This window comes from Culex pipiens, chromosome 1 (assembly GCF_016801865.2).
Source record: "Culex pipiens pallens isolate TS chromosome 1, TS_CPP_V2, whole genome shotgun sequence".
Lineage (NCBI taxonomy): Eukaryota > Metazoa > Arthropoda > Insecta > Diptera > Culicidae > Culex > Culex pipiens.
Window position 1 is genome coordinate 56987444 of NC_068937.1, and position 25083 is coordinate 57012526.

The window sequence follows — 25083 nt, forward strand, 5'->3', positions numbered from 1 at the left end:
TTTTTTTTAAATAACACTATTTTACACCTCCTGATGACGCTGGGACTCAAATAATGGACCGATTTAAGGTGTACTATGTCAGGATTATATTTTGGGAACTAAGAATTGATATCTTGATGAAAATTAACTTCTTTGTCCAGAGTTAGACCGAGATTTTAGACGTATTTTTGAAGTTTTATGTGATATCTTATGTTTTTTAACTTCAAATCGAGATAAAATCAGTTTTCACCGACAGAATATTTTGGGAATCGATTTTTCTGACTCAGAATAGTCCCCCCAACAACCTCCCGGAGGAATTTCCGAGGTGCATGCAAGTTGCATAATAATCCCCTTCTTACCCACCGTGACCTACACACATCCACACAGGCATTTGTTCAGAACATGATTCGATATGAGTCGATATGTATACGTGAAGGTGGGTCTGCGAGGTCAAATTAATAAGTTCATTTTTTGAGTGATTTTATAGCCTTTCCTCAGTAAGGTGAAGAAGGCAAAAACTGATCTGTTTTGCTTACATTGTTCACTAAAAAATATCAATTATTATTTTACCAAATTTTTACGTTCCATTTTTAAATTGCTCAAATCAATTCCGTCTGATTTATTACTGTGAGTAACTTCCAATCACAGTGTAGATACTCTGACACCTTCGATAAAATTATTGTAATTCTAATCTAACCTAAAGCTACGATATCGCGATAAACACCCAACCCCCAGGAGGAATTCTGCGTGGATGGGGGGCATGTAATTGCAACCTGGGGAAGGGGGAGGACCAGGAACGTTTTGTTTGTTGTACTGAACACAGAAGTTCCCAGGCTGCCCGCGTTGGGCCAAACAACCGCCAAGGTTCAAGCTTCGGTTCAGTTAATCGATAAACTCGCACCCACAAGCACCGGCTATCGAAGTTTCGTTGCGTGTCGTGGATTTATTGTTTTGACAGGGTGCTAATTTTCAAATTAAATTCCACTCCCGCGGGGAAAAAGGGCTGCAAGTGAATTCGAAGCGTCAGCCACCGATGCAGATGGAAACTGGGACTTAAACGTGTGAACAGTGCTGAAAGTGTGTGTTTTGTGTTTTTTTTTCTGATGGACCGAAACGTGGACGACGGGTTGTTATTATCGTGCATAGTAAATTGTTATATGCAAAACGGGCAAACATGGATGACGATTCAATGTATGAGATTATTAAAAGGTAATCAACTATCCCATTGAATGTGTCAGGTTTAAGGTTATTTTATTCTACAATAGCAATCAATCAGTAGTGAACGTGCACAGAAAAAAAAAATCATGGTAATATTACATCTGGGAAGGGGTACATCTTTTATGTCAGAAAAAAGGTGTAATTTTACCTCTGGAAATGTGTAATTTTACCACTTTTCTGTTGTAATGTCACTTTTTCAGTCTAAATTGAGGTAAAATTACATCATAAAAGAGGTAATATTCAACCTTCCAAAATTAAAGCTTCCAAATTTACATTATTTTTTTCTGTGTGGCTATAAAGTTGGGATTATGCAAATTTGTTATTTTCTTTATTTAGAGTTGGATAAACGCTCCCTTTAGCTTTGTCTAGAAGTAGCATCAAAATATATGTTAAAAATAACGTTAAAAATAGTTCATCAGCCACTGGATTTGTAATTTTTGTTTTGAAGTTTTTTTGAGAACATAATAAATAATCCAGTTTTGACATGCTTACAAACTGAATGTTTACGGCTAGGCATTAAAATTGCACCAAATTTAATTCACTCAGAGACTAGTAATAAATAACAATCTCGATTTTTAAGGTAAGAAAGATTGACGTTGATTTTAGCTTGATTTTGATTTCAACCTTGAGGTAGCTTATTTTGTTTATTTTAAATTTTTCGGCGCAATAAGTCCATTTGAAATATTATGCAAAGCTTCTGCTCGTATGTTTCCGTTCGGGTGTAAATGAACAAAAAAATGATTTAAAATAAACTTCAAGTATATTTCAAAATATTTTTTTAGAAACTATATTACTAACTGATGATTAAAGATTTAAATATTTTTACATAAATATTTTTCAAGTTCGGTGAGCAACTTGCTATAATTGTAATTTTATTGTTAATTGAACATTTATTTTTTATTTACTCATTGAAAAGAGCATTAAATAATGATTATTTTGGCTTGTTTTGACCAGTTGATGAACTTGATGGTGTGATTTAGAAAACAAAGCAAATATAGAGTATCGATATTGTTAAATCCAGAAATAAACTATGGCAGTCGATCGAGTTTAAAATAATACCGCACGCAGAAAAATAAGGCATATTTCAATCAACAAAACGTTTTGTTGATTTGAAAGTCATAATTTTTGTTGAATCAACGCTAAACGTCAAAGCAGCTTTTTCAAAACAACAAAAGACTTTTGTGGAATTGAGAAAATCAAGGTTTGTTTCAACGCAAAATCGGCGTTGATTATATTCAACAAAAATTTTGTTGATTCAAACCTCGTACAGGCTGATTCTACAAAACTTTTTTCTGCGTGCGTCATCAGGGGTGACATTGGGTCTGGGGGGTGATATTGGGTCTTACAAAAATGCTGAAATTTGTACAACCCAATCTCACCCTCCAGCCCAAATGTCATCCCTGATGACGGTAATTCATGGTAACTGGAAGCAAACACCTTAGGGACTATGCATAAACCATGTGGACACTTTGTTGAAATCGCAATTATTACTTTTTTTTTACAAAAAATTCTGTCTCTTATCCCTCTACACTGAGTCTACATCCAAACCCCGCCATTAGGCGGGCTTCGATTTAAAAGTTCGCCGAAAATCCAATTTCATCTATTTTTTATCTTTAAAAAGCATTGGAAAGAAGAAATTATAGAAAATTTAGGAGCTCATATATAAGTAGTTTGGTAGCGTTCCAGTGAGACATGCAATGTTGAGACAGGTCCACTGTATTTAGCAAGGTACCTAAGTACCATTCACTAATCCATCCGCATTTCGATTCGACCATTGTTATCTATTTCACAAAGTCGATTACCATGTGGGGATTTATACTTAAAAAATAACAACTGTGTCAGTAGGAGGTCGACTTGTTTTCCACCGAAAATAACCTGATTCACGGAATGTAATTGAATTATGATGAAATTAGATACTTTGTAATTTGTCGAAAGTTGCTGATGAGATAAAGTCTCACCAGGTAATCAAGTTACGCAGCCAGCCAGAGGAGGTGATAATTGTCAACCCCATCTCACCTACACGGCCTGCCCTTATAATCCAATTTAAACTTTTCTCCAATCGCCTTTCCGGCGCCGGCGGGTTAACCCTATTTCACACCTGCACAAATCCTTGGCAACGTGTCGCCGCACTTTTCCCAGGTCTAGGAGCAAATTTTAATTAAAGTTCTAATTTCTAATATCAATAAGCGTTTCCCCCGATTTTCCCTGCTCCCCCCCCCCCCTCCCCCGCTCTTGTGAAACAAATTGTTCGAGAGTTTGAGGAACACCATAAAACAGAGCCCAGCAATAGGGTAGGTCAACGGGAGAAGCAGATATTTGCTTGCGAGCACAAACGAATTAGCGGATAACGAGCAGGGCAAACAGATCGGTCCTTATTCGTTTGCTTCTGCTGGATTGTCTTCGCCTTGTTGCAAGAGGGCGAAACTTCTTCTGGCTATTGATAACTGATGGTTGGGGCGAAGGATCAGAGCTGTTCACTGTCATATTAATCTAAGGTAAAAGGCTATATCAAAAGTTATTATAGAACAAGAAAAAAAATAGTCACGAAAGACCACGAGTTGATCGGAAAGCCAAAAGCAAACCTTAAGCACCAAGCAACAGTGAAAATTTCTCATTTTTATGCTTATGTTTGTTAAATTTATTCAACAATTCGTCGCCATCGTGCTAAGTTGTCGTACGTGCATTTTGGGCCAAATTGAGTTAAGAACGCCATTTTGTGCAGCTCACAATGCCTCACCTTTTGACCTTCACAGATCCCCAAAATTCGATTTCAATCCTGAGATATTCAACAAAAACCGAAAAAACTCCGTGCATTTTTGTCACTTTACATATGAAAGTAGTTTCAATCTTGTCGTGCTATCTTGTCACTCCATGAAAATTGATGTAAGTGCGACAAAAGGCCAAAGGGATTTCAGGCCAGGAAAGTCAGGATGCGTTTGTCGCACGTACAAGCTAGACTACCGTAAATATTTGTTATTATAACTCGGGACTCCAGCAACCAACTTCAACCAAACTTTGGGACAATGCACAAAATGGTGAGCCAAACAAAACGTGTTTGTTATTGTTTACATTGCGTGCTCTCGTTTTTGAATATTCAAGGTCAAACATTAAAACGCGTTTTTCTCGGAACGTCAAAATGGCGGGTGCGACATGATAGCACGACGACGTCGAATTGACAGCTGACCCCTAGCCCTCTTCAGACAGTAGCACCAAGTTCCGCAAACATTAACTTAACGAGGGGGGCGATATCAGCCACAACGACTACTACGATGATGGTGGTGTCGAAGCAGATGTTTGCCATGCCACTGGAATTCTGTATAAGAACAGACAAGAACTTGTTTCTTCTTCTACTTCTTTTTCTTCCCTCTGGACTGATATGAAAGAAAGACCCTCGATGGCCATCATATCCGTGCCAGAGTGGTGGCCGTGGTGCGAAACTATGAAATGTAAATAGAACAGATCGTTATCGGTCAGTAAAACGGCGCGTTGCGTCGTTTGTCCCCCTTCCCTAGTAATGTCATATGGTCTGGTCACGGATTCGGACGCTGTTGGAAGTGGAGTTTTGATGAGGGTGGCAGGTGTTTGGGAAAAGGAGAAACATGCGGTCATAACAACGCGTTAACGGTCATGAGGTTGACTGTCTACTTGAAATGGTATTCTGATAAATATTATTTTAAGACAATTTGGAAATTCCAACTTAAGCTTCTTTTCTAAATTTAATGTTTGTTCAAATAGTAGAGTAGAACAAAGATTCGAGAAATCGATAACGGGCTGGGCTACATTTTTTTAAATTCATGTTCAAATCAAAAAATCAGTAACTCAACCCTTTCCCTCTTTCCACCTCTCTTTTCCAGCCTGTTCGAGAACGAGATTATGAGCTACATCCCGGTGGAGGCTCGCAGTACCCAGGGTTCACCCAATCTCAACAACACGTCGCGCGTGCCCCAGCGCGCTCCACCCCCCTTCCGGCGCGACTTTGAGGCCAAGCTGCGCACCTTCTACCGCAAACTGGAGTCCAAGGGCTTTGGCCAGGGACCGCACAAACTGAAGTGAGTATTTTTTTGTGAGACACATTTATCATCAAAACAAGAATTAGAATGATATGCTTTATCAGGTGTCTTGTGATTCCTCATCGCTAATCAAAGCAAGTACAAGGTTTAGTCAAACTGAGTCATAAACTTACAAAAGGAAGGCGTCTCGCCAACCAACTACTCATATCTAATCGGAGTTCTCTTTGATATTTCTTAAAATAACCGATAAGCTCGAAACAACTGAGCAAGCCACGCGTTTGTCAATCCGGAAAAACTATGGTCACGGTCACCTGCCAGCCAAGTGTAAAAAAGATTGCACCTTTTGGGTCGTGGGACGTCATAAAATCCATAGTAGGCCATGTTAAAACTCGAAGCTTCACACCCGGTGGCCACCAATGCCAAAGCCTCCTTAGATTGTTTCTGCAGCTCATCAGTCGAGTGCTGTGATGACCCCTTTTTCCCTTGCTTGGTGCAGGCTCGTGAATCGCCTCACAAATTAATTATTAATTTGCTGATGGGCCAGAGCAGTGGTGTTTTGTGCTCCGGCCAGGATAATCACGAAACCATGCTACGCCTCGCTGAACATCTGATTGGCTCTGGCTTTGGCACAGCGAGGTTTTTAGCCCATCAAATGACTCAATTTTAGAGTGTTGATCCATGAGCGATAATGACATCATTAAAGGGCAATATAATCAGCTGAGCAGGTGAAGGGTGCAATGAGATCATCTCGTATTCAAATTGTACTTATTTGGATATTTCTCGAATGTTTGGATGTTATGCCTTTCTGTGAGAATTCGAGTTCAAAATATTTCTTTGCTTAGTATATCAAATAAATGTTAACAATAACCCTTTATTCGTTGATTTATAAAAAATATCGTGAAAAGCAAATGGGATTTAATTTGCTTTGCTATACTCATTTCGACATATTAGATTATTTTACAATTAATAAAAGATACACATATTCCGGAATGCTTTGAATAGCTGAATATCATTAAAATAGGTTTAGAATTGCAAACTGCTGTTATTACAAGTACAATATTTTAGCCTAATTATCAAATCATAGATAAATTAACATATTTACGTAAAATCTACCCCAAAACTATAAGGCGAATTCTTGCCTATTGAATTGAATTCTCATTAATGCTTTCATAAACGAGGCCTTTTAGGAAAAAAATATTTGCTGTAATTTGTCCATGTACCGTAAAACGGGGTGACTTTGATAGCCGGGGTGACTTTGATAGGTTTGCGATTTTTCCGCAAAATAAAGAGTACAATTAAAATACGTATGGAATGGTTTAGAAACATACTGACCGTGGTAGAGAAGTGTTCAAAGTATCTCAAGAAGAACTTTTCATAAAATTTTAACAAGTTTAAATAGTTAGTTAACTATAGTTAAGAAAATGTTGATGAAAGTCATTATTTTAAACTTCTCAAAGTGTCATGATTTTTTCAATGAACATGATTTTTAATCGGAAAACGGAATGCATTTTTGGATTCTTTGGACAATTTTCCACTAGGAGAAGGTTAAATAAATTTGTAAATAATAAATAATATGTGTTTTTGAAACACCACTTAAAAAAAATCTCCAAATTTATAAGCAATTTCAGTTAAATAAATTTCATCTAAAATGTGAAAACTTGTTATTCGTGCTTCAAATTCTGTAAAAAATGAAAAATAAATCGATAATTTTATAAACAAAACCAGTTTTAACAAATGTTAGGCGAAATTTTGACTTTTTGGCAATTTTACCTTAAATTTATATGTATTTTGCTAAAAAACTTATACACTTAGTTTACTAAATATAAACATTGTTTTTTTTTTCATAAAAACTATATCAGCTACTTTAGTGATGGTACATTTAGGGTAAAAATAAAGTTTGAACATCTTAAATGTGATTTAAACAAGAAAAACTATGACTATCAAAGTCACCCCGGAATTAAAACTAAGAATTTTAAAGTAACTATTTTTTTAAACATTATTGAAAAATCTTTTATTCCGAAATAGTGCATGGACTTTGTGTAGTCTACCCCAGTACATGTTTTAAAAATAACAATCTTGAGAAAAACCTTACCTGTTGGAAAATATGCAAAAAACAAATTGAAATCCTATCAAAGTCACCCCGGTTTACGGTATTCAATATGTCAAAAGAAGCCATTTTGCATAATAGGGCTTTCTAGTCAGAAATTTACCAACACATTCAAAGTATGTTTACATGGCAGCTGAACGTTTGTTTGCAACAGATTTTCTATCTCTTTTTAGCAAAAGTTTTTTGTCAGGCCACTTCTAGCTGGTTTTTTTTTACTTTCCACCCGATATGTCAGCCAACATACTTCGCAGGGCTGTGACAGCTCGAGCTCGATCATTTTTTTGTATCAGGACACTGTGACGAGAATTTTTGGGTCATATTATATTTTTTGAACTGTTTTGTTTATACAAGGTTCAATACAGTTTATCGGGGTCATATTCGAAATATATTCGAAAATCTGTATCTGTATCTGTTGTTATGATTGGGACTCTTAAAAAATAGGTTAATTGAAAAAATCACATTTTTTATTGACTTTTTAGACCGTTGCAAATATTTTTTAAATTTGTTTTCGCCTGAAAACTAATAATTGCAATACAACTGGGCAGGTGTAAAATGCATTTTAAAGCTCTTTTTTTTCATCGCAATGTTAATATCATGGCTTGTTACAGTCATGCCTTGGTTTAGCACCGTATATGGGGGACGTAAAACCGAGGCGGGCATAACTGAAGCACAGAGCTTATGAGATTTTGGTTATATGCGAGACATTGGCTATAATCGGATGAAAAATCAAGCAAAAATCAAAAAATTATAGTGTTTTGGAATCGGAATGATGGTAGCTATCCATTGTAATAATAGTTACATGAAAATTTTCACAAAAATACGTATTTTTCCTGTATTTTGAAAATGTTTCTCTAAAAAAACCTCAAAATATTTGTTATTGCAATATGGGTATCAAATGATCGTGTTTTTGTCAAACATTTGGAATGTCATACAATTTTTTTGAAGATACTGAAAATTTTCACAAAACTTCGTTTTAGGAAAAATACTAAAAAATAGTTAGTTAATAGTTAAGTTATTAGTTTTTTGCAATATTCGTATCAAATGATTGGGATTTATTAATACATTTCGAATGCAATAACATTTTTTTTTAAATACTCAACATTTTCAAAAAACTACGTATTTTAGAAAAAATACTCCAAATTTCAGATTTTTACAATATGGATATCAAATGATCGGAATTTTTTCATACATTTCGATTTGATATTTTAAAAATACTCAAAATTTTCACAAAACTACGTATTTTCAAAAAAAAACACTAATAATTTCAGTTGTGTAACAAATGATCGGAATTTTTCAAACATTTCGAATGTATAAATTTTGAAACATTGAAATTTTGAGTAATTTTAGAAATACAAGGTTTAGTGAAAATTTTAAGTATTTTCAACAAAAAATTTATAGCTTTTGAAATTTACTAAAATATTCCAATCATTTGATACCCATAAAGTAAAAAACTGACATTTTGAGCATTTTTCGAAAATACGTGGTTTTGTGAAAAAAAATTGTATTTTCAAAGAATTGTGTTACAACTTCCGAAGTGTATGAAAAAATCCCGATCGTTTGATATCCATTTTGTAAAAAAATTAAATGTTGAGTGTTTTTTTTTGAAAGTATGTCAAGAAATATGTAGTTTTGTGAAAATGTTGAGTGTTTTCAAAAAATGATACTATATTCGAAGTGCATGAAAGAATCAAAATCATTGGATATTCATATTGAAAATTACTGAAATTTTTAGTAGTTTTTTTTTAAATACGAAGTTTTGTGATTTTCTAGCATTTTCAAAAAAAAAAATGTTGTCATTACATTCGAAATGTATAAAAAAAACCCCGATCATTTGATACCCATATTGCAATAACAATAATTTTGAGTATTTTTTCGAGAAACATTGCATTTTCAAAATACAGGAAAATGAACATTTTCATGAAATTATAAGTGCAATCGATAGCTGACATCATCCCGATTCCAAAACACTATAATTGTTTTTTGTTAGTATAATATAAATATAATTTCAAAATTTCAAAATCTGGCCCAACATTTAAAAATGCCCATAATAAGAGATTTAAGCTTTTTGCAAAGGAAATTTTGACTATACTTTTATAGGAAAGAGCATACAATTACACAAGAGTGCATTTATGCCAGTCATTATATTTATTATGCTTGATATCGACTATTGAACATAACAACGCCTGTAGATTGTTGGGATGACAGATCTTAGACAAATCTAACTGACCCAAAGCTAGGCGTTGTTTGTCGAGAATATAGTCTAGTCACCAGTGGCGCCAACCATGTCAGACTGTAGATCTCGAGAGCAAGGACTATAAGTAACATCATAAATAGATACTAACCACACTCGTTGATTTTCTCCCCTTACTCAACAGACTCCACATCCGCCGGTCGCACCTCCTGGAGGACGCCTTCCGGCGCATCATGTCCGCCAACAAGAAGGATCTGCAGCGGGGGCGCCTCGCCGTTCTGTGGGACACCGAGGAGGGCCTCGACTACGGTGGACCCTCGCGAGAGTTCTTCTTCCTGCTGTCGCGCGAGCTGTTCAACCCGTACTACGGCCTGTTTGAGTACTCGGCGAACGATACCTACACGGTGCAGGTTTCGCCACTTTCGGCCTTTGTGGACAACAGTCACGATTGGTGAGTTTGATGGGGAGGTTGATTGAGGGTTTGGTATTAATTTCTTTTTTGGCAGGTTCCGATTTAGTGGTCGAGTGCTTGGGTTAGCGCTGGTGCACCAGTATCTGCTGGATGCGTTCTTCACAAGGCCGTTCTATAAGGCGCTGCTGCGACTTCCGGTGGCTTTAAGCGATCTGGAATCGTTGGACAACGAGTTCCACCAGTCGCTGCAGTGGATACGGGACAACGACATTGGTTCCGGGGTGTCACTCGGACTGACGTTCTGCGTGACGGAGGAGTTGCTGGGGAGGGTCGTCGAGCGGGAGTTGAAACCTGGCGGAAAGAACATTCCGGTGACAGAGAAGAACAAGCGTGAGTACTTGGAGCGCATGGTCAAGTGGCGGCTGGAGCGGGGCGTCCAAGAGCAGACGGAATCGCTGGTGCGTGGCTTCTATGAAGTCGTTGATCCGCGGTTGGTGTCCGTGTTTGACGCTCGCGAGCTGGAGCTGGTCATCGCCGGCACGGCGGAAATTGATCTCAACGATTGGCGGATAAACACCGAGTACCGAAGCGGCTATCACGACGGCCACCAGGTCATCGTCTGGTTCTGGCACGTGATTGAAAAGTTCTCCAACGAGCAGCGGTTACGATTGCTCCAGTTCGTAACGGGAACCTCTAGCATCCCCTACGAAGGATTCGCCGCGCTGCGAGGTTCGACCGGTCCCCGGCGGTTCTGCATCGAAAAGTGGGGCAAACCGAACGCCCTGCCGCGCGCCCACACCTGCTTCAACCGGCTGGACCTGCCGCCGTATCCAACGCCGGACATTCTGTACGAAAAGCTGCTGCTCGCCGTCGAGGAAACCAACACGTTCGGAATTGAGTAGCTAACTTCCGGCGAACTGCTCTGGCTCAGCCGGAGCGATGTCCTGTTCTACTATCTGTTACTGTTTCTGTTTTATAGTGTATTTATTTTCTACTTTTTCAAGATTTTAATCGTACAACTGTTGTGAAGAAAACGAAACGAAAGAAAAAATAGGTGAGGAAATCGTGGAACACGCATGTGAACTGAAACTGAAACAACCTTACAAAAAATGCATTTATACAACCCACACCTAACCGATTTCGCGATGGCTAAAAAAAGCAGCGGTGGACGAGAGAGGGAATTAAAGCGCAGCGATGAGTTATTGGGTTAGTGTTGCGAATCGAGCTCCGAACTAGCGGTCGTGGTAGCATTTGCTTTTAATTTATTGGAATTATTGGTTAACTTTTGAACTACATAAAAATGGAATTTGACTGACTGGCTTACTAACGAAAAAAATAACTCACCCAAAGTGGGATGGTGGTTTGTTTTCCACACCGTTTAACCTTCCTCACTTTACTGAGGAAAGGCAATAAAATCACTCGAAAATTGAACTTCCTCAATACACCTCCTAGATATATCTTCACGTGTACTTATCGAATCAGAATCGAATTCTGAGCAAATGTTTTTGGGGATGTGTGTAAACATAATTTCTTTTCCACACGATTATCTCAGAACTAGCTGAACTGATTTTGGCCGGATTATCCTTATTTGGTCCGTTGTGGGGTCTAGACTCTATTGAAAACTATTCAGTTTACAAATGGCATAACCTCAAAAGACCGGGTCTTTTTGGTTGAGCGCGAGATGCTCGCAAGATGCGGTTGCCACATTGCTTCAAATGAAAGTCTGCATTTTTTTTTTGAAAAGTCTATAACAGGTAAATTTTTTTATTCATAAAATTATTTTTATCAGGTCCTTTTCAGAGCTGCGATCTGGTTTTGAATGAGTCGGCCTTAGAAATTAAATTAAATTAATTTATACATGCGAGGAAGGCACCAACCACCTTAATGGTGGATTAAAAAACTTTTTTATTTGTGTTAGTGCCCTGAACCTACTACCCCATAAATAAATCCCATAGTTTCATTATGGCGACAAGTTATCAGACCGACATTTGCCATAACTTAGTCTGGCATTTAGTCAACAGAAGGTTTAAAATCAAAATGTTTTTTTTTTAAAGATATGACAGCTGTTTGTTTCATCTCACAAAAAGAGAGAGCAAGAAAAAAAATCAATAAATAAAATAATTATTTACCTAAAATATTTCTTAAATTTTTAATAGATATTTTTGCAATAAGGTAACCTTTTTGGGGCTAAACGACCCAAAATAAGAAAACGTTAAAAGTAGGGATTCAATCATCCGGTACCCGAGCATGGGTAAATAACAAGGGAAATGCGTAATAATACCTTTCTCTGGTATTAATACCAAATTTTAGTATTCCTGGACCCTTTAAAATATGTCTTAAAAATTATGCAAGAGCAATATGTGGTATCATACCAATTTAAGGTATTGTTTTGATATTGCAAAATTGCAGAATTTGTCAATGGTTGAACACCACATTTTGGTATTATTTTGGTATCAAAGTGTTTTATCAAATTCATCTGAAACTATGGGAAAATTTTGGCCAATTTTGACAAAATAATTAATTTTGCGCTAAAATGATGTCTCAAAGCGAATGCCTTCATTTAAAACCGGAAATTTCAAATTTGATTTTAAACATTTTTGATATACCCCCTAAAGAATTGACTTGAAATTGTGGAAAATTTTCTACGTCAGGATGGCACATTTTGGTATTATTTTGGTATTAAAGTGTTTTATCAAATTCCTCTGAAACTATGGGAAAATTTTGACCAATATTGACAAAATAATTTGTTTTGCGCTAAAATGATGTCTCAAAGCAAATGCTTTCATTAAAAATCGGAAATTTCAAACTTGATTTTTGGTATTATTTTGGTTTCATCAAATTCCTCTGAAACTATTTTTTTTATTTTATAAATTCGACAAGATAATGCATTTTTAATTGACTTGAAACCCAAAAATGTTAATGCTGATTTTCATATTTTTTTTATATACCCACAAAGATTTTTTTTAAAGTGTTGAAATTTAACAAAGTTGGGATAACCAATTACTTTGAAAAACGAGTTAATCAGATTAGATCAGATTATTGAATTTTGGTGAATTTCAATCCTTATTTTTCAATCTTGTTATTTTTCAGAATCTTCGTGAACTTCAAGTGAACTTCAAGCACAGGCCGTTCATCAATGACAAATGAATTCGATGTGGTGAAGAATATCACTAAGAACAACATGGAATCATCAGGTGAGTAGATTTGGCTGTTGCATATGGATCATTTCCGTTTTTTAATAATTGCAACTGCTGCACTAAAAATGGTATGAAAATACCAAATTTTGGTATTTTTTGTGCAAATACCAGCGACCAAAATGTGCTCTTGGTTGCCAAGTAATAGATGGTAAAATACCATGAAATCATACCAAAATCATGTATGTGGAAGACCACAGGAATACCAAAATCTGATTTTCCAAGGGCGCGGGAATACCTAAAAATAAAACCATGGTAATACCAAGTTTTGGTATTCAAGCAATGTTCAATAATCCAGAAGACCTCAACTTGGTTTTGAAATGATTTTATTTTGAGGTATTATTTTACCCTTGGAATAACATGGTTTGGTATTGTTGTGCCCTTCCACATACAAGACTTTGGTATGATTTCATGGTATTTTACCATCTATTACTGGGCAACCAAGGGCAATTTTGGTCCCTGTTATTTGCCCAAGTAATACCAAAAATTGGTATTCCCGTGTTATTTACCCCTGCTCGGGTAGGGGTAGGCGTGGTTGCCTCTCACCAAGTCGGCTTGGGATGGTCCCGATGGCATTTTTCGATACGAGATTTGTCTGACCACGCCTTCCGTCGGATGGGGAATTAAGTGTTAGCTCCGGTCTATCCTAGAGGTTAGGTCGTTAGCTCAGTACAGGTGTAGGAGTCGTCTCCCTGGGTCCTGTCTCGGTGGAGTCGCTGGTTGGCAGTTGTACTTACAATCCAAAGGTCGTCAGTTCGAATCCCAGGGTGGATGGAATCTTAGGTGTAAAAAGAGGTTTGCAATTGCCTCAACAATCAAGCCTTCGGACACTTAGTTTCGATTAGGAATCTCGCAATCGAGAACGCCAAGGCAATGCTGTAGAGCGGAATGTTTTTTTTTTTTTAATCTTTTACATCGAATCTTCGGATTATCGAATCAAAAACAAGAAAAATGCTTCGTGTTTTTTTTTTATTTTCATACTTTTAACATCAAAATTCGAGTTCTGCGACCCTATTTAAATAAAAATTGAATAGTTGATTGCCTATAAACATGAACATGAACATGAGAGATCACCCATGGTTGCCCCTCCGTTGCTGAACAGAACCGTAATATCCTTTCAGCACTACTGATTATATGCTTCGACGATCTAGTGGTGTTTCCCTTATCAACAGCATGTATGAATGCGCTGAAAAGATAAAACACCATGATTGCTAAAGCTAGATCAGTTGCGAATAGGTAACAGTCATTGGCCACCAACGGCGCCCGCCATGTCAGTTTGTAGATCTCGATTTTAAGGGACGGGAATGTTAGTTAGCGCAGGTTGCTACTAGGGCAGCTGATTTACTCTGTGCTTACACCCCACAAGCGCCAGGAACCTGAAAATTTGTTAGTAGGATAGGGTGTTTGGTCAGGATTCACCATAGAAGATGATGATGCGACCCAAAATCATAGTGTTTGTTGAAAGGTATTATGTTTTAATCTCAAGGCAAGCAATCGGATGCTGCGGATGAGTCATTTCCCGTTTATCGGCTGTTAACTTTTAATTGAAATGGATTTATCTTAGACAGCCGGCTGTGGAAAGATAGAATTGAATAGTTGATTGCCTATAAAATTACAATAGTTGATTGCCTATAAAATTACAAAACTATTGTTTTCAATATGTTATTACCGCCACTTTGGTCGCCATCTTGGATTTGAAAAGTCTAAATCAATTTAGAGTAGGGGAACAACATCTAATTCCAGCGTGCCTCTAATGTTGGCAGGTCAGAACTATGACATCCAATTAAAGCTAATTAAAAGCGTTTTCATCTGATATCGAGTGATAAATAGCTCAATAAGAAGTGAGCAAGCAAGTTTCTATCAATAGTTTTGCAAAATTAGTTGTTTAAATAGTGAAAATCAGCAAATTGGATGGAGTTAGGAGCGATTGCTTAACCTGCCAAACATACGAGAATTTCCCCTAGTTAAGCTCGACAATGAAAAAAAAACATCAAAAAAAAAAATGTGATTCGTTCATCCGAAATATTCGATTATCCGAAGTGATTTTTTTTCCAAGGCCTCCGGACAATCGAGTCTGGACTGTATTATAATGTTGTTGAAAAAAGGTTCGGTTTACTTTGAACATGTTTTCAAATGTAAAAATCCCTTTTCTCATGATGCACTAAACAAGAAACTTGGACTTTCTAACTTATTAAACATATTTTCACATAACAATCAATTGAAAAACAATCAATCCATAAACTTTCCACAAATCGTGATCGACCGTTCAGACCGCGTGCAAACTCTCACGTTCACACCCGAGCCCGATAAATTTCCATCGCAAAACAACGCCGTCCCTTAATCGCCGATTAAGTGTCATAAATTGAGTCACCAGAACCGTTTAATCTGTTCTGTTTATCGCGATAAGATCGATTCCCTCTCTCTCGCACCGTCCAGCCTTGATTCAGCACGAGCACGACGATTCCGCGAGGCTTTACCATAAAATGCTATGCAAACGAGGTAAACATCAAAGAGTGCATTAGAAGACAGCGCTCACTTGGATGTTGTTGGAAACTGGTTTTGGTTCACGCGATTAAACCGCTGCAATTAAATTGTTCACAGCAGTTTACATCAAACAAGAGGGAACTGTTCATTAGCCTGTCCCATTTTGAGGTCATGTCGAGGAATTTCAGGTGCTCACTTCTTAAATGATAGATTATGATGTTAGGAACAATGTTTTCTTAGACAAGAAAAAATAATAAAATACTTTCTCGCACCCCCTAGTCGATTTACTGAAAAATGTCACTTTTTTGAACAAATTTTCTAAAATCGCTTGGAATCAATACAAAAACTGATTCGATCTGGTGAGTATTATCTTCAAACGATAGGTTTTTGTCCATAGATTAAGATGCACTATCAATATTGGACCAAAATCTAAGTTTTTGGACTCTCCCAGGCGGATTTATGTCGAAAAAATCGCATTTTTTTGAAACTTTTTTCAGAAATGCTCATTTAATTTAGGGTAGTCTATTTTTCCCAGTAAAACCAATACATGCAGCTTGTAGGAAATTTCATGGCGAACATTTTTCCCTCTGAGAAAATGCAATTTCGACACTCCAGAGCCGAGATATTTGAGTTTTAGTGAGGAAAAAAGTGCCAATTTTCAAAATTTCTCAGAATTCAGAAGCAAGGCCTATTAATTACCCGATGTTGCAAGCATGTATCGCAAAGGTCAGGGTATGCTTTCTTATAGTAATTTTGGCCGCTGAATCCGAATCTGAAATCAAATTTCGTGTAAACAGTGATGTTTTGTAGCTACACCCTTTTGGAATGTTATTTGCGTAATTAAATCGCTGCCATTCAAATTGCTTGCAAGTTCGGTCATACTTTTCTCGGTTTTCGTTCCACTTTGATTGATTTTTTACTTACAGATCTGTTAAATGTTTTTTACGTTTTGATTATCTTAAGCAATTCGAAAAATCGCATATTGTTATTTGGTGGTGGCTTAGGGACTATCCATAAACCACGTGGACCCCCTCCTCCCCAATTTCCATACAAAACAAATCTTTTTGATATGGAGAGTGGAAAATCGCTGAATCAAAGTGGTATTTACGAAAACCGAAAAAAGTATGACCGAACTTGCAAGCAATTTGAATGGCAGCGATTTAATCACGCAAATAACATTCCAAAAGGGTGTAGCTACAAAACATCACTGTTTACACGAAATTTGATTTCAGATTCGGATTCAGCGGCCAAAATTACTATAAGAAAGCATACCCTGACCTTTGCGACACATGCTTGCAACATCGGGTAATTAGTAGGCCTTGCTTCTGAATTCTGAGAAATTTTGAAAATTGGCACTTTTTTCCTCACTAAAACTTAAATATCTCGGCTCTGGAGTGTCGAAATTGCATTTTCTCAGAGGGAAAAATGTTCGCCATGAAATTTCCTACAAGCTGCATGTATTGGTTTTACTGGGAAAAATAGACTACCCTAAATTAAATGAGCATTTCTGAAAAAAGTTTCAAAAAAATGCGATTTTTTCGACATAAATCCGCCTGGGAGAGTCCAAAAACTTAGATTTTGGTCCAATATTGATAGTGCATCTTAATCTATGGACAAAAACCTATCGTTTGAAGATAATACTCACCAGATCGAATCAGTTTTTGTATTGATTCCAAGCGATTTTAGAAAATTTGTTCAAAAAAGTGACATTTTTCAGTAAATCGACTAGGGGGTGCGAGAAAGTATTTTATTATTTTTTCTTGTCTAAGAAAACATTGTTCCTAACATCATAATCTATCATTTAAGAAGTGAGCACCTGAAATTCCTCGACATGACCTCAAAATGGGACAGGCTACTGTTCATTGATTGGGAATAATTTTAATACACGCTGAAAAAACCGCAAGCAAAATAGAGCAATCCAAAAACCCAGTAGCAACTTAACCAATAGAAGAAGGAAAAAATAGTCGTACCATGTTAGAACAAGTCTGATGCACACCAGAAGAACTAAATACACGGAGAAAATTAATATCACACACTAAACACTTCAACCAGCAAGCAAAAACAACAGTACACACAGTGAAAACAGTCTTTAAGGGGAGATTAACTTTGCCATATAGGGTTATTTTTTTCACTGTTTGATTTTTTATAATTTTTGTTTTTAAGATATCGTAAAACCCTTTCAATCAATTGTTGTACACATCATGGAGAATGTTTGGTGAAAATATGAACAATTTTGGGGGTCATCCATAGAAACTGGGTGGTCGATAAACGACGTACTTTTGGTATTTTGATATTAACTCGTATCCAATCCGTTCAAATATAGGCAATATGGGTATCAAACTTCATGATTTTGAATGGACCATTCAGACAAGATAATTTGAGGTCAATTTTTAAACCATGGCCACTTCGGAACCGTTTCTGGGTACCGCCGGGGAACCTATGAAGTGGCCAATATCATATCAAAGCAAAACCCATCAATATGGGTATCAAAATTCTTCATTTTGTCAGTACATCTCAAAAATGGTCTTCCAAAATATTGTTCTGGCCACTGGCCACTCCGGAACCGGTTCCGGATTTCCCCCCGGGTAAATCTTCGGAGTGGCCAATATCATATCAGAGCAAAGCCCATCAATATGGGTATCAAAACTCTTCATTTTGTCAATACATTTCAAAAATGGTCTTCCAAAATATTTTTCTGGCCACTGGCCGCTCCGGAACCGGTTCCGGATTTCCCCCGGGGAAATCTTCGAAGTGGCCAATATCATATCAGAGCTATGCCCATCAATATGGGTATCAAAATTCTTCATTTTGTCAATACATCTCAAAAATGGTTTTCCAAAATATTTTTCTGGCCATTGGCCACTCCGGAACCGGTTCCGGATTTCCCCCCGGGGAAATCTTCGGAGTGGCCAATATCATATCAGAGCTATGCCCATCAATATGGGTATCAAAATTCTTCATTTTGTCAATACATCTCAAAAATGGTCTTCCAAATTTTTTTCTGGCCATTGGCCACTCCGGAACCGGTTCCGGATTTTCCCCCGGGTAAATCTTCGGAGTGGCCAATATCATATCAGAGCTATGCCCATCAATATGGGTATCAAAATTCTTCAATTTTATCAGAACAGATAAAAAATGGTCTTCCAAAATATTGTTCTGGCCACTGGCCACTCCGGAACCGGTTCCAGATTTCCCCCCGGGTAAATCTTCGGAGTGGCCAATATCATATCAGAGCAAAGCCCATCAATATGGGTATCAAAATTCTTCAATTTTATCAGAACAGATATAAAATAATCTTCCAAAATATTGTTCTGGCCACTGGCCACTCCGGAACCGGTTCCGGATTTCCCCCCGGGTAAATCTTCGGAGTGGCCAATATCATATCAGAGCAAAGCCCATCAATATGGATATCAAAATTCTTCATTTTGTCAATACATCTCAAAAATGGTTTTCCAAAATATTTTTCTGGCCATTGGCCACTCCGGAACCGGTTCCGGATTTTCCCCCGGGTAAATCTTCGGAGTGGCCAATATCATATCAGAGCTATGCCCATCAATATGGGTATCAAAATTCTTCAATTTTATCAGAACAGATAAAATATGGTCTTCCAAAATATTGTTCTGGCCACTGGCTACTCCGGAACCGGTTCCGGATTTCCCCCCGGGTAAATCTTCGGAGTGGCCAATATCATATCAGAGCAAAGCCCATCAATATGGGTATCAAAATTCTTCAATTTTATCAGAACAGATATAAAATAATCTTCCAAAATATTGTTCTGGCCACTGGCCACTCCGGAACCGGTTCCGGATTTCCCCCGGGTAAATCTTCGGAGTGGCCAATATCATATCAGAGCAAAGCCCATCAATATGGATATCAAAATTCTTCATTTTGTCAATACATCTCAAAAATGGTCTTCCAAAATATTTTTCTGCCCATTGGCCACTCCGGAATCGGTTCCAGATTTCCCCCCGGGGAAATCTTCGAAGTGGCCAATATCATATCAGAGCTATACCCATCAATATGGGTATCAAAATTCTTCATTTTGTCAATACATCTCAAAAATGGTTTTCCAAAATATTTATCTGGCCATTGGCCACTCCGGAACCGGTTCCGGATTTCCCCCAGGGGAAATCTTCGGAGTGGCCAATATCATATCAGAGCTATGCCCATCAATATGGGTATCAAAATTCTTCAATTTTATCAGAACAGATAAAAAATGGTCTTCCAAAATATTGTTCTGGCCACTGGCCACTCCGGAACCGGTTCCGGATTTCCCCCCGGGTAAATCTTCGGAGTGGCCAATATCATGTCAGAGCAAAGCCCATCAATATGGATATCAAAATTCTTCATTTTGTCAATACATCTCAAAAATGGTCTTCCAAAATATTTTTCTGCCCATTGGCCACTCCGGAACCAGTTCCGGATTTCCCCCCGGGTAAATCTTCGGAGTGGCCAATATCATATCAGAGCAAAGCCCATCAATATGGGTATCAAAATTCTTCAATTTTACCAGAAAAGATAAAAAATGGTCTTCCAAAATATTTTTCTGGCCACTGGACACTCCGGAACCGGTTCCGGATTTCCCCCCGGGTAAATCTTCGGAGTGGCCAATATCATATCAGAGCAAAGCCCATCAATATGGGTATCAAAATTCTTCAATTTTATCAGAACAGATATAAAATAATCTTCCAAAATATTGTTCTGGCCACTGGCCACTCTGGAACCGGTTCCGGATTTCCTCCCGGGTAAATCTTCGGAGTGGCCAATATCATATCAGAGCAAAGCCCATCAATATGGGTATCAAAATTCTTCAATTTTACCAGAAAAGATAAAAAAATGGTCTTCCAAAATATTTTTCTGGCCACTGGACACTCCGGAACCGGTTCCGGATTTCCCCCCGGGTAAATCTTCGGAGTGGCCAATATCATATCAGAGCAAAGCCCATCAATATGGGTATCAAAATTCTTCAATTTTACCAGAAAAGATAAAAAATGGTCTTCCAAAATATTTTTCTGGCCACTGGACACTCCGGAACCGGTTCCGGATTTCCCCCCAGAAAAATCTTCGGAGTGGCCAATATCATATCAGAGCAAAGCCCATCAATATGGGTATCAAAATTCTTCAATTTTACCAGAAAAGATAAAAAATGGTCTTCCAAAATATTTTTCTGGCCACTGGACACTCCGGAACCGGTTCCAGATTTCCCCCCAGAAAAATCTTCGAAGTGGCCAATATCATATCAGAGCTATGCCCATCAATATGGGTATCAAAATTCTTCAATTTTATCAGAACAGATAAAAAATGGTCTTCCAAAATATTTTTCTGGCCACTGGCCACTCCGGAACCGGTTCCGGATTTCCCCCCGGGTAAATCTTCGGAGTGGCCAATATCATATCAGAGCTATGCCCATCAATATGGGTATCAAAATTCTTCAATTTTACCAGAAAAGATAAAAAATGGTCTTCCAAAATATTTTTCTGGCCACTGGCCACTCCGGAACCGGTTCCGGATTTCCTCCCGGGTAAATCTTCGGAGTGGCCAATATCATATCAGAGCAAAGCCCATCAATATGGGTATCAAAATTCTTCAATTTTATCAGAACAGATATAAAATAATCTTCCAAAATATTGTTCTGGCCACTGGCCACTCCGGAACCGGTTCCGGATTTCCCCCCGGGTAAATCTTCGGAGTGGCCAATATCATATCAGAGCAAAGCCCATCAATATGGATATCAAAATTCTTCATTTTGTCAATACATCTCAAAAATGGTTTTCCAAAATATTTTTCTGGCCATTGGCCACTCCGGAACCGGTTCCGGATTTTCCCCCGGGTAAATCTTCGGAGTGGCCAATATCATATCAGAGCTATGCCCATCAATATGGGTATCAAAATTCTTCAATTTTATCAGAACAGATAAAAAATGGTCTTCCAAAATATTGTTCTGGCCACTGGCTACTCCGGAACCGGTTCCGGATTTCCCCCCGGGTAAATCTTCGGAGTGGCCAATATCATATCAGAGCAAAGCCCATCAATATGGGTATCAAAATTCTTCAATTTTATCAGAACAGATATAAAATAATCTTCCAAAATATTGTTCTGGCCACTGGCCACTCCGGAACCGGTTCCGGATTTCCCCCCGGGTAAATCTTCGGAGTGGCCAATATCATATCAGAGCAAAGCCCATCAATATGGATATCAAAATTCTTCATTTTGTCAATACATCTCAAAAATGGTCTTCCAAAATATTTTTCTGCCCATTGGCCACTCCGGAACCGGTTCCAGATTTCCCCCCGGGGAAATCTTCGAAGTGGCCAATATCATATCAGAGCTATACCCATCAATATGGGTATCAAAATTCTTCATTTTGTCAATACATCTCAAAAATGGTTTTCCAAAATATTTATCTGGCCATTGGCCACTCCGGAACCGGTTCCGGATTTCCCCCCGGGGAAATCTTCGGAGTGGCCAATATCATATCAGAGCTATGCCCATCAATATGGGTATCAAAATTCTTCAATTTTATCAGAACAGATAATAAATGGTCTTCCAAAATATTTTTCTGGCCACTGGCCACTCCGGAACCGGTTCCGGATTTCCCCCCGGGTAAATCTTCGGAGTGGCCAATATCATGTCAGAGCAAAGCCCATCAATATGGATATCAAAATTCTTCATTTTGTCAATACATCTCAAAAATGGTCTTCCAAAATATTTTTCTGCCCATTGGCCACTCCGGAACCGGTTCCAGATTTCCCCCCGGGGAAATCTTCGAAGTGGCCAATATCATATCAGAGCTATACCCATCAATATGGGTATCAAAATTCTTCATTTTGTCAATACATCTCAAAAATGGTTTTCCAAAATATTTATCTGGCCATTGGCCACTCCGGAACCGGTTCCGGATTTCCCCCCGGGGAAATCTTCGGAGTGGCCAATATCATATCAGAGCTATGCCCATCAATATGGGTATCAAAATTCTTCAATTTTATCAGAACAGATAAAAAATGGTCTTCCAAAATATTGTTCTGGCCACTGGCCACTCCGGAACCGGTTCCGGATTTCCCCCCGGGTAAATCTTCGGAGTGGCCAATATCATATCAGAGCAAAGCCCATCAATATGGGTATCAAAATTCTTCAATTTTACCAGAAAAGATAAAAAATGGTCTTCCAAAATATTTTTCTGGCCACTGGACACTCCGGAACCGGTTCCGGATTTCCCCCCGGGTAAATCTTCGGAGTGGCCAATATCATATCAGAGCAAAGCCCATCAATATGGGTATCAAAATTCTTCAATTTTATCAGAACAGATATAAAATAATCTTCCAAAATATTGTTCTGGCCACTGGCCAATAATATGGGCCATCAATATGGGTATCAAAATTCTTCAATTTTACCAGAAAAGATAAAAAAATGGTCTTCCAAAATATTTTTCTGGCCACTGGACACTCCGGAACCGGTTCCGGATTTCCCCCCGGGTAAATCTTCGGAGTGGCCAATATCATATCAGAGCAAAGCCCATCAATATGGGTATCAAAATTCTTCAATTTTACCAGAAAAGATAAAAAATGGTCTTCCAAAATATTTTTCTGGCCACTGGACACTCCGGAACCGGTTCCGGATTTCCCCCCAGAAAAATCTTCGAAGTGGCCAGTATCATATCAGAGCAAAGCCCATCAATATGGGTATCAAAATTCTTCAATTTTACCAGAAAAGATAAAAAATGGTCTTCCAAAATATTTATCTGGCCACTGGACACTCCGGAACCGGTTCCGGATTTCCCCCCGGGTAAATCTTCGGAGTGGCCAGTATCATATCAGAGCAAAGCCCATCAATATGGGTATCAAAATTCTTCAATTTTACCAGAAAAGATAAAAAATGGTCTTCCAAAATATTTTTCTGGCCACTGGACACTCCGGAACCGGTTCCGGATTTCCCCCCAGAAAAATCTTCGAAGTGGCCAGTATCATATCAGAGCAAAGCCCATCAATATGGGTATCAAAATTCTTCAATTTTACCAGAAAAGATAAAAAATGGTCTTCCAAAATATTTTTCTGGCCATTGGCCACTCCGGAACCGGTTCCGGATTTCCCCCCGGGTAAATCTTCGGAGTGGCCAATATCATATCAGAGCTATGCCCGTCAATATGGGTATCAAAATTCTTCAATTTTATCAGAACAGATAAAAAATTGTCTTCCAAAATATTTTTCTGGCCACTGGCCACTCAGGAATCGGTTCCGGATTTCCCCCCGGGTAAATCTTCGGAGTGGCCGAAAAAATATTTTGGAAGACCATTTTTGAGATGTATTGACAAAATGAAGAATTTTGATACCCATATTGATGGGCTTTGCTCTGATATGATATTTGCCAACTCGAAGATTTCCCCGGGGGGGAAATCCGGAACCTGTTCCCGAGTGACCAGTGACCAGAAAAACATTTTAGAAGATCATATTTGAAATGTTCTGATAAAATTGAAGAATTTTGATACCCATATTGACGGGCATAGCTCTGATATGATATTGGCCACTCCGAAGATTTACCCGGGGGGAAATCCGGAACCGGTTCCGGAGTGGCCAATGGCCAGAAAAATATTTTGGAAGACCATTTTTGAGATGTATTGACAAAATGAAGAATTTTGATACCCATATTGATGGGCATAGCTCTGATATGATATTGGCCACTCCGAAGATTTCCCCGGGGGGAAATCCGGAACCGGTTCCGGAGTGGCCAATGGCCAGAAAAATATTTTGGAAAACCATTTTTGAGATGTATTGACAAAATGAAGAATTTTGATACCCATATTGATGGGCATAGCTCTGATATGATATTGGCCACTTCGAAGATTTCCCCGGGGGAAATCCGGAACCGGTTCCGGAGTGGCCAGTGGCCAGAAAAATATTTTGGAAGACCATTTTTGAAATGTATTGACAAAATGAAGAGTTTTGATACCCATATTGATGGGCTTTGCTCTGATATGATATTGGCCACTCCGAAGATTTACCCGGGGGGAAATCCGGAACCGGTTCCGGAGTGGCCAGTGGCCAGAACAATATTTTGGAAGACCATTTTTGAGATGTACTGACAAAATGAAGAATTTTGATACCCATATTGATGGGTTTTGCTTTGATATGATATTGGCCACTTCATAGGTTCCCCGGGGGTACCCAGAAACGGTTCCGAAGTGGCCATGGTCCAAAAATTGACCTCAAATTATCTTGTCTGAATGGTCCATTCAAAATCATGAAGTTTGATACCCATATTGCCTATATTTGAACGGATTGGATACGAGTTAATATCAAAATACCAAAAGTACGTCGTTTATCGACCACCCAGTTTCTATGGATGACCCCCAAAAATGTTCATATTTTCACCAAACATTCTCCATGATGTGTACAACAATTGATTGAAAGGGTTTTACGATATCTTAAATACAAAAATTATAAAAAATCAAACAGTGAAAAAAATAACCGAATGTGGCAAAGTTAATCTCCCCT

General features: G+C 38.2%; 2 protein-coding genes across 4 annotated transcripts in view; one reads left to right on the top strand and one right to left on the bottom strand.

Annotated features, from left to right (window-relative positions):
* Positions 1 to 17900, top strand: part of LOC120429063 (E3 ubiquitin-protein ligase HECW2) — a 58621-nt gene extending 40721 nt beyond the window's left edge. Inside the window, exons 1-4 of one of the 3 annotated variants that reach the window (XM_039594203.2) lie at positions 854 to 1188; positions 5052 to 5246; positions 9690 to 9956; positions 10012 to 14153. In XM_039594203.2, coding sequence (XP_039450137.1) covers positions 1154 to 1188; positions 5052 to 5246; positions 9690 to 9956; positions 10012 to 10819 — 1305 coding nt within the window. In that variant the 5' untranslated portion in view covers positions 854 to 1153 and the 3' untranslated portion in view covers positions 10820 to 14153. Of the gene's footprint in view, positions 1 to 853; positions 1189 to 5051; positions 5247 to 9689; positions 9957 to 10011 lie in introns of those variants that run through there. The other 2 variants (XM_039594201.2, XM_039594202.2) reach the window with 2 other exon arrangements.
* The window catches only part of LOC120426464 (monocarboxylate transporter 12-like), a 362289-nt gene that overhangs the window by 300837 nt on the left and 36369 nt on the right, over positions 1 to 25083 (bottom strand). The window lies entirely within an intron of this gene.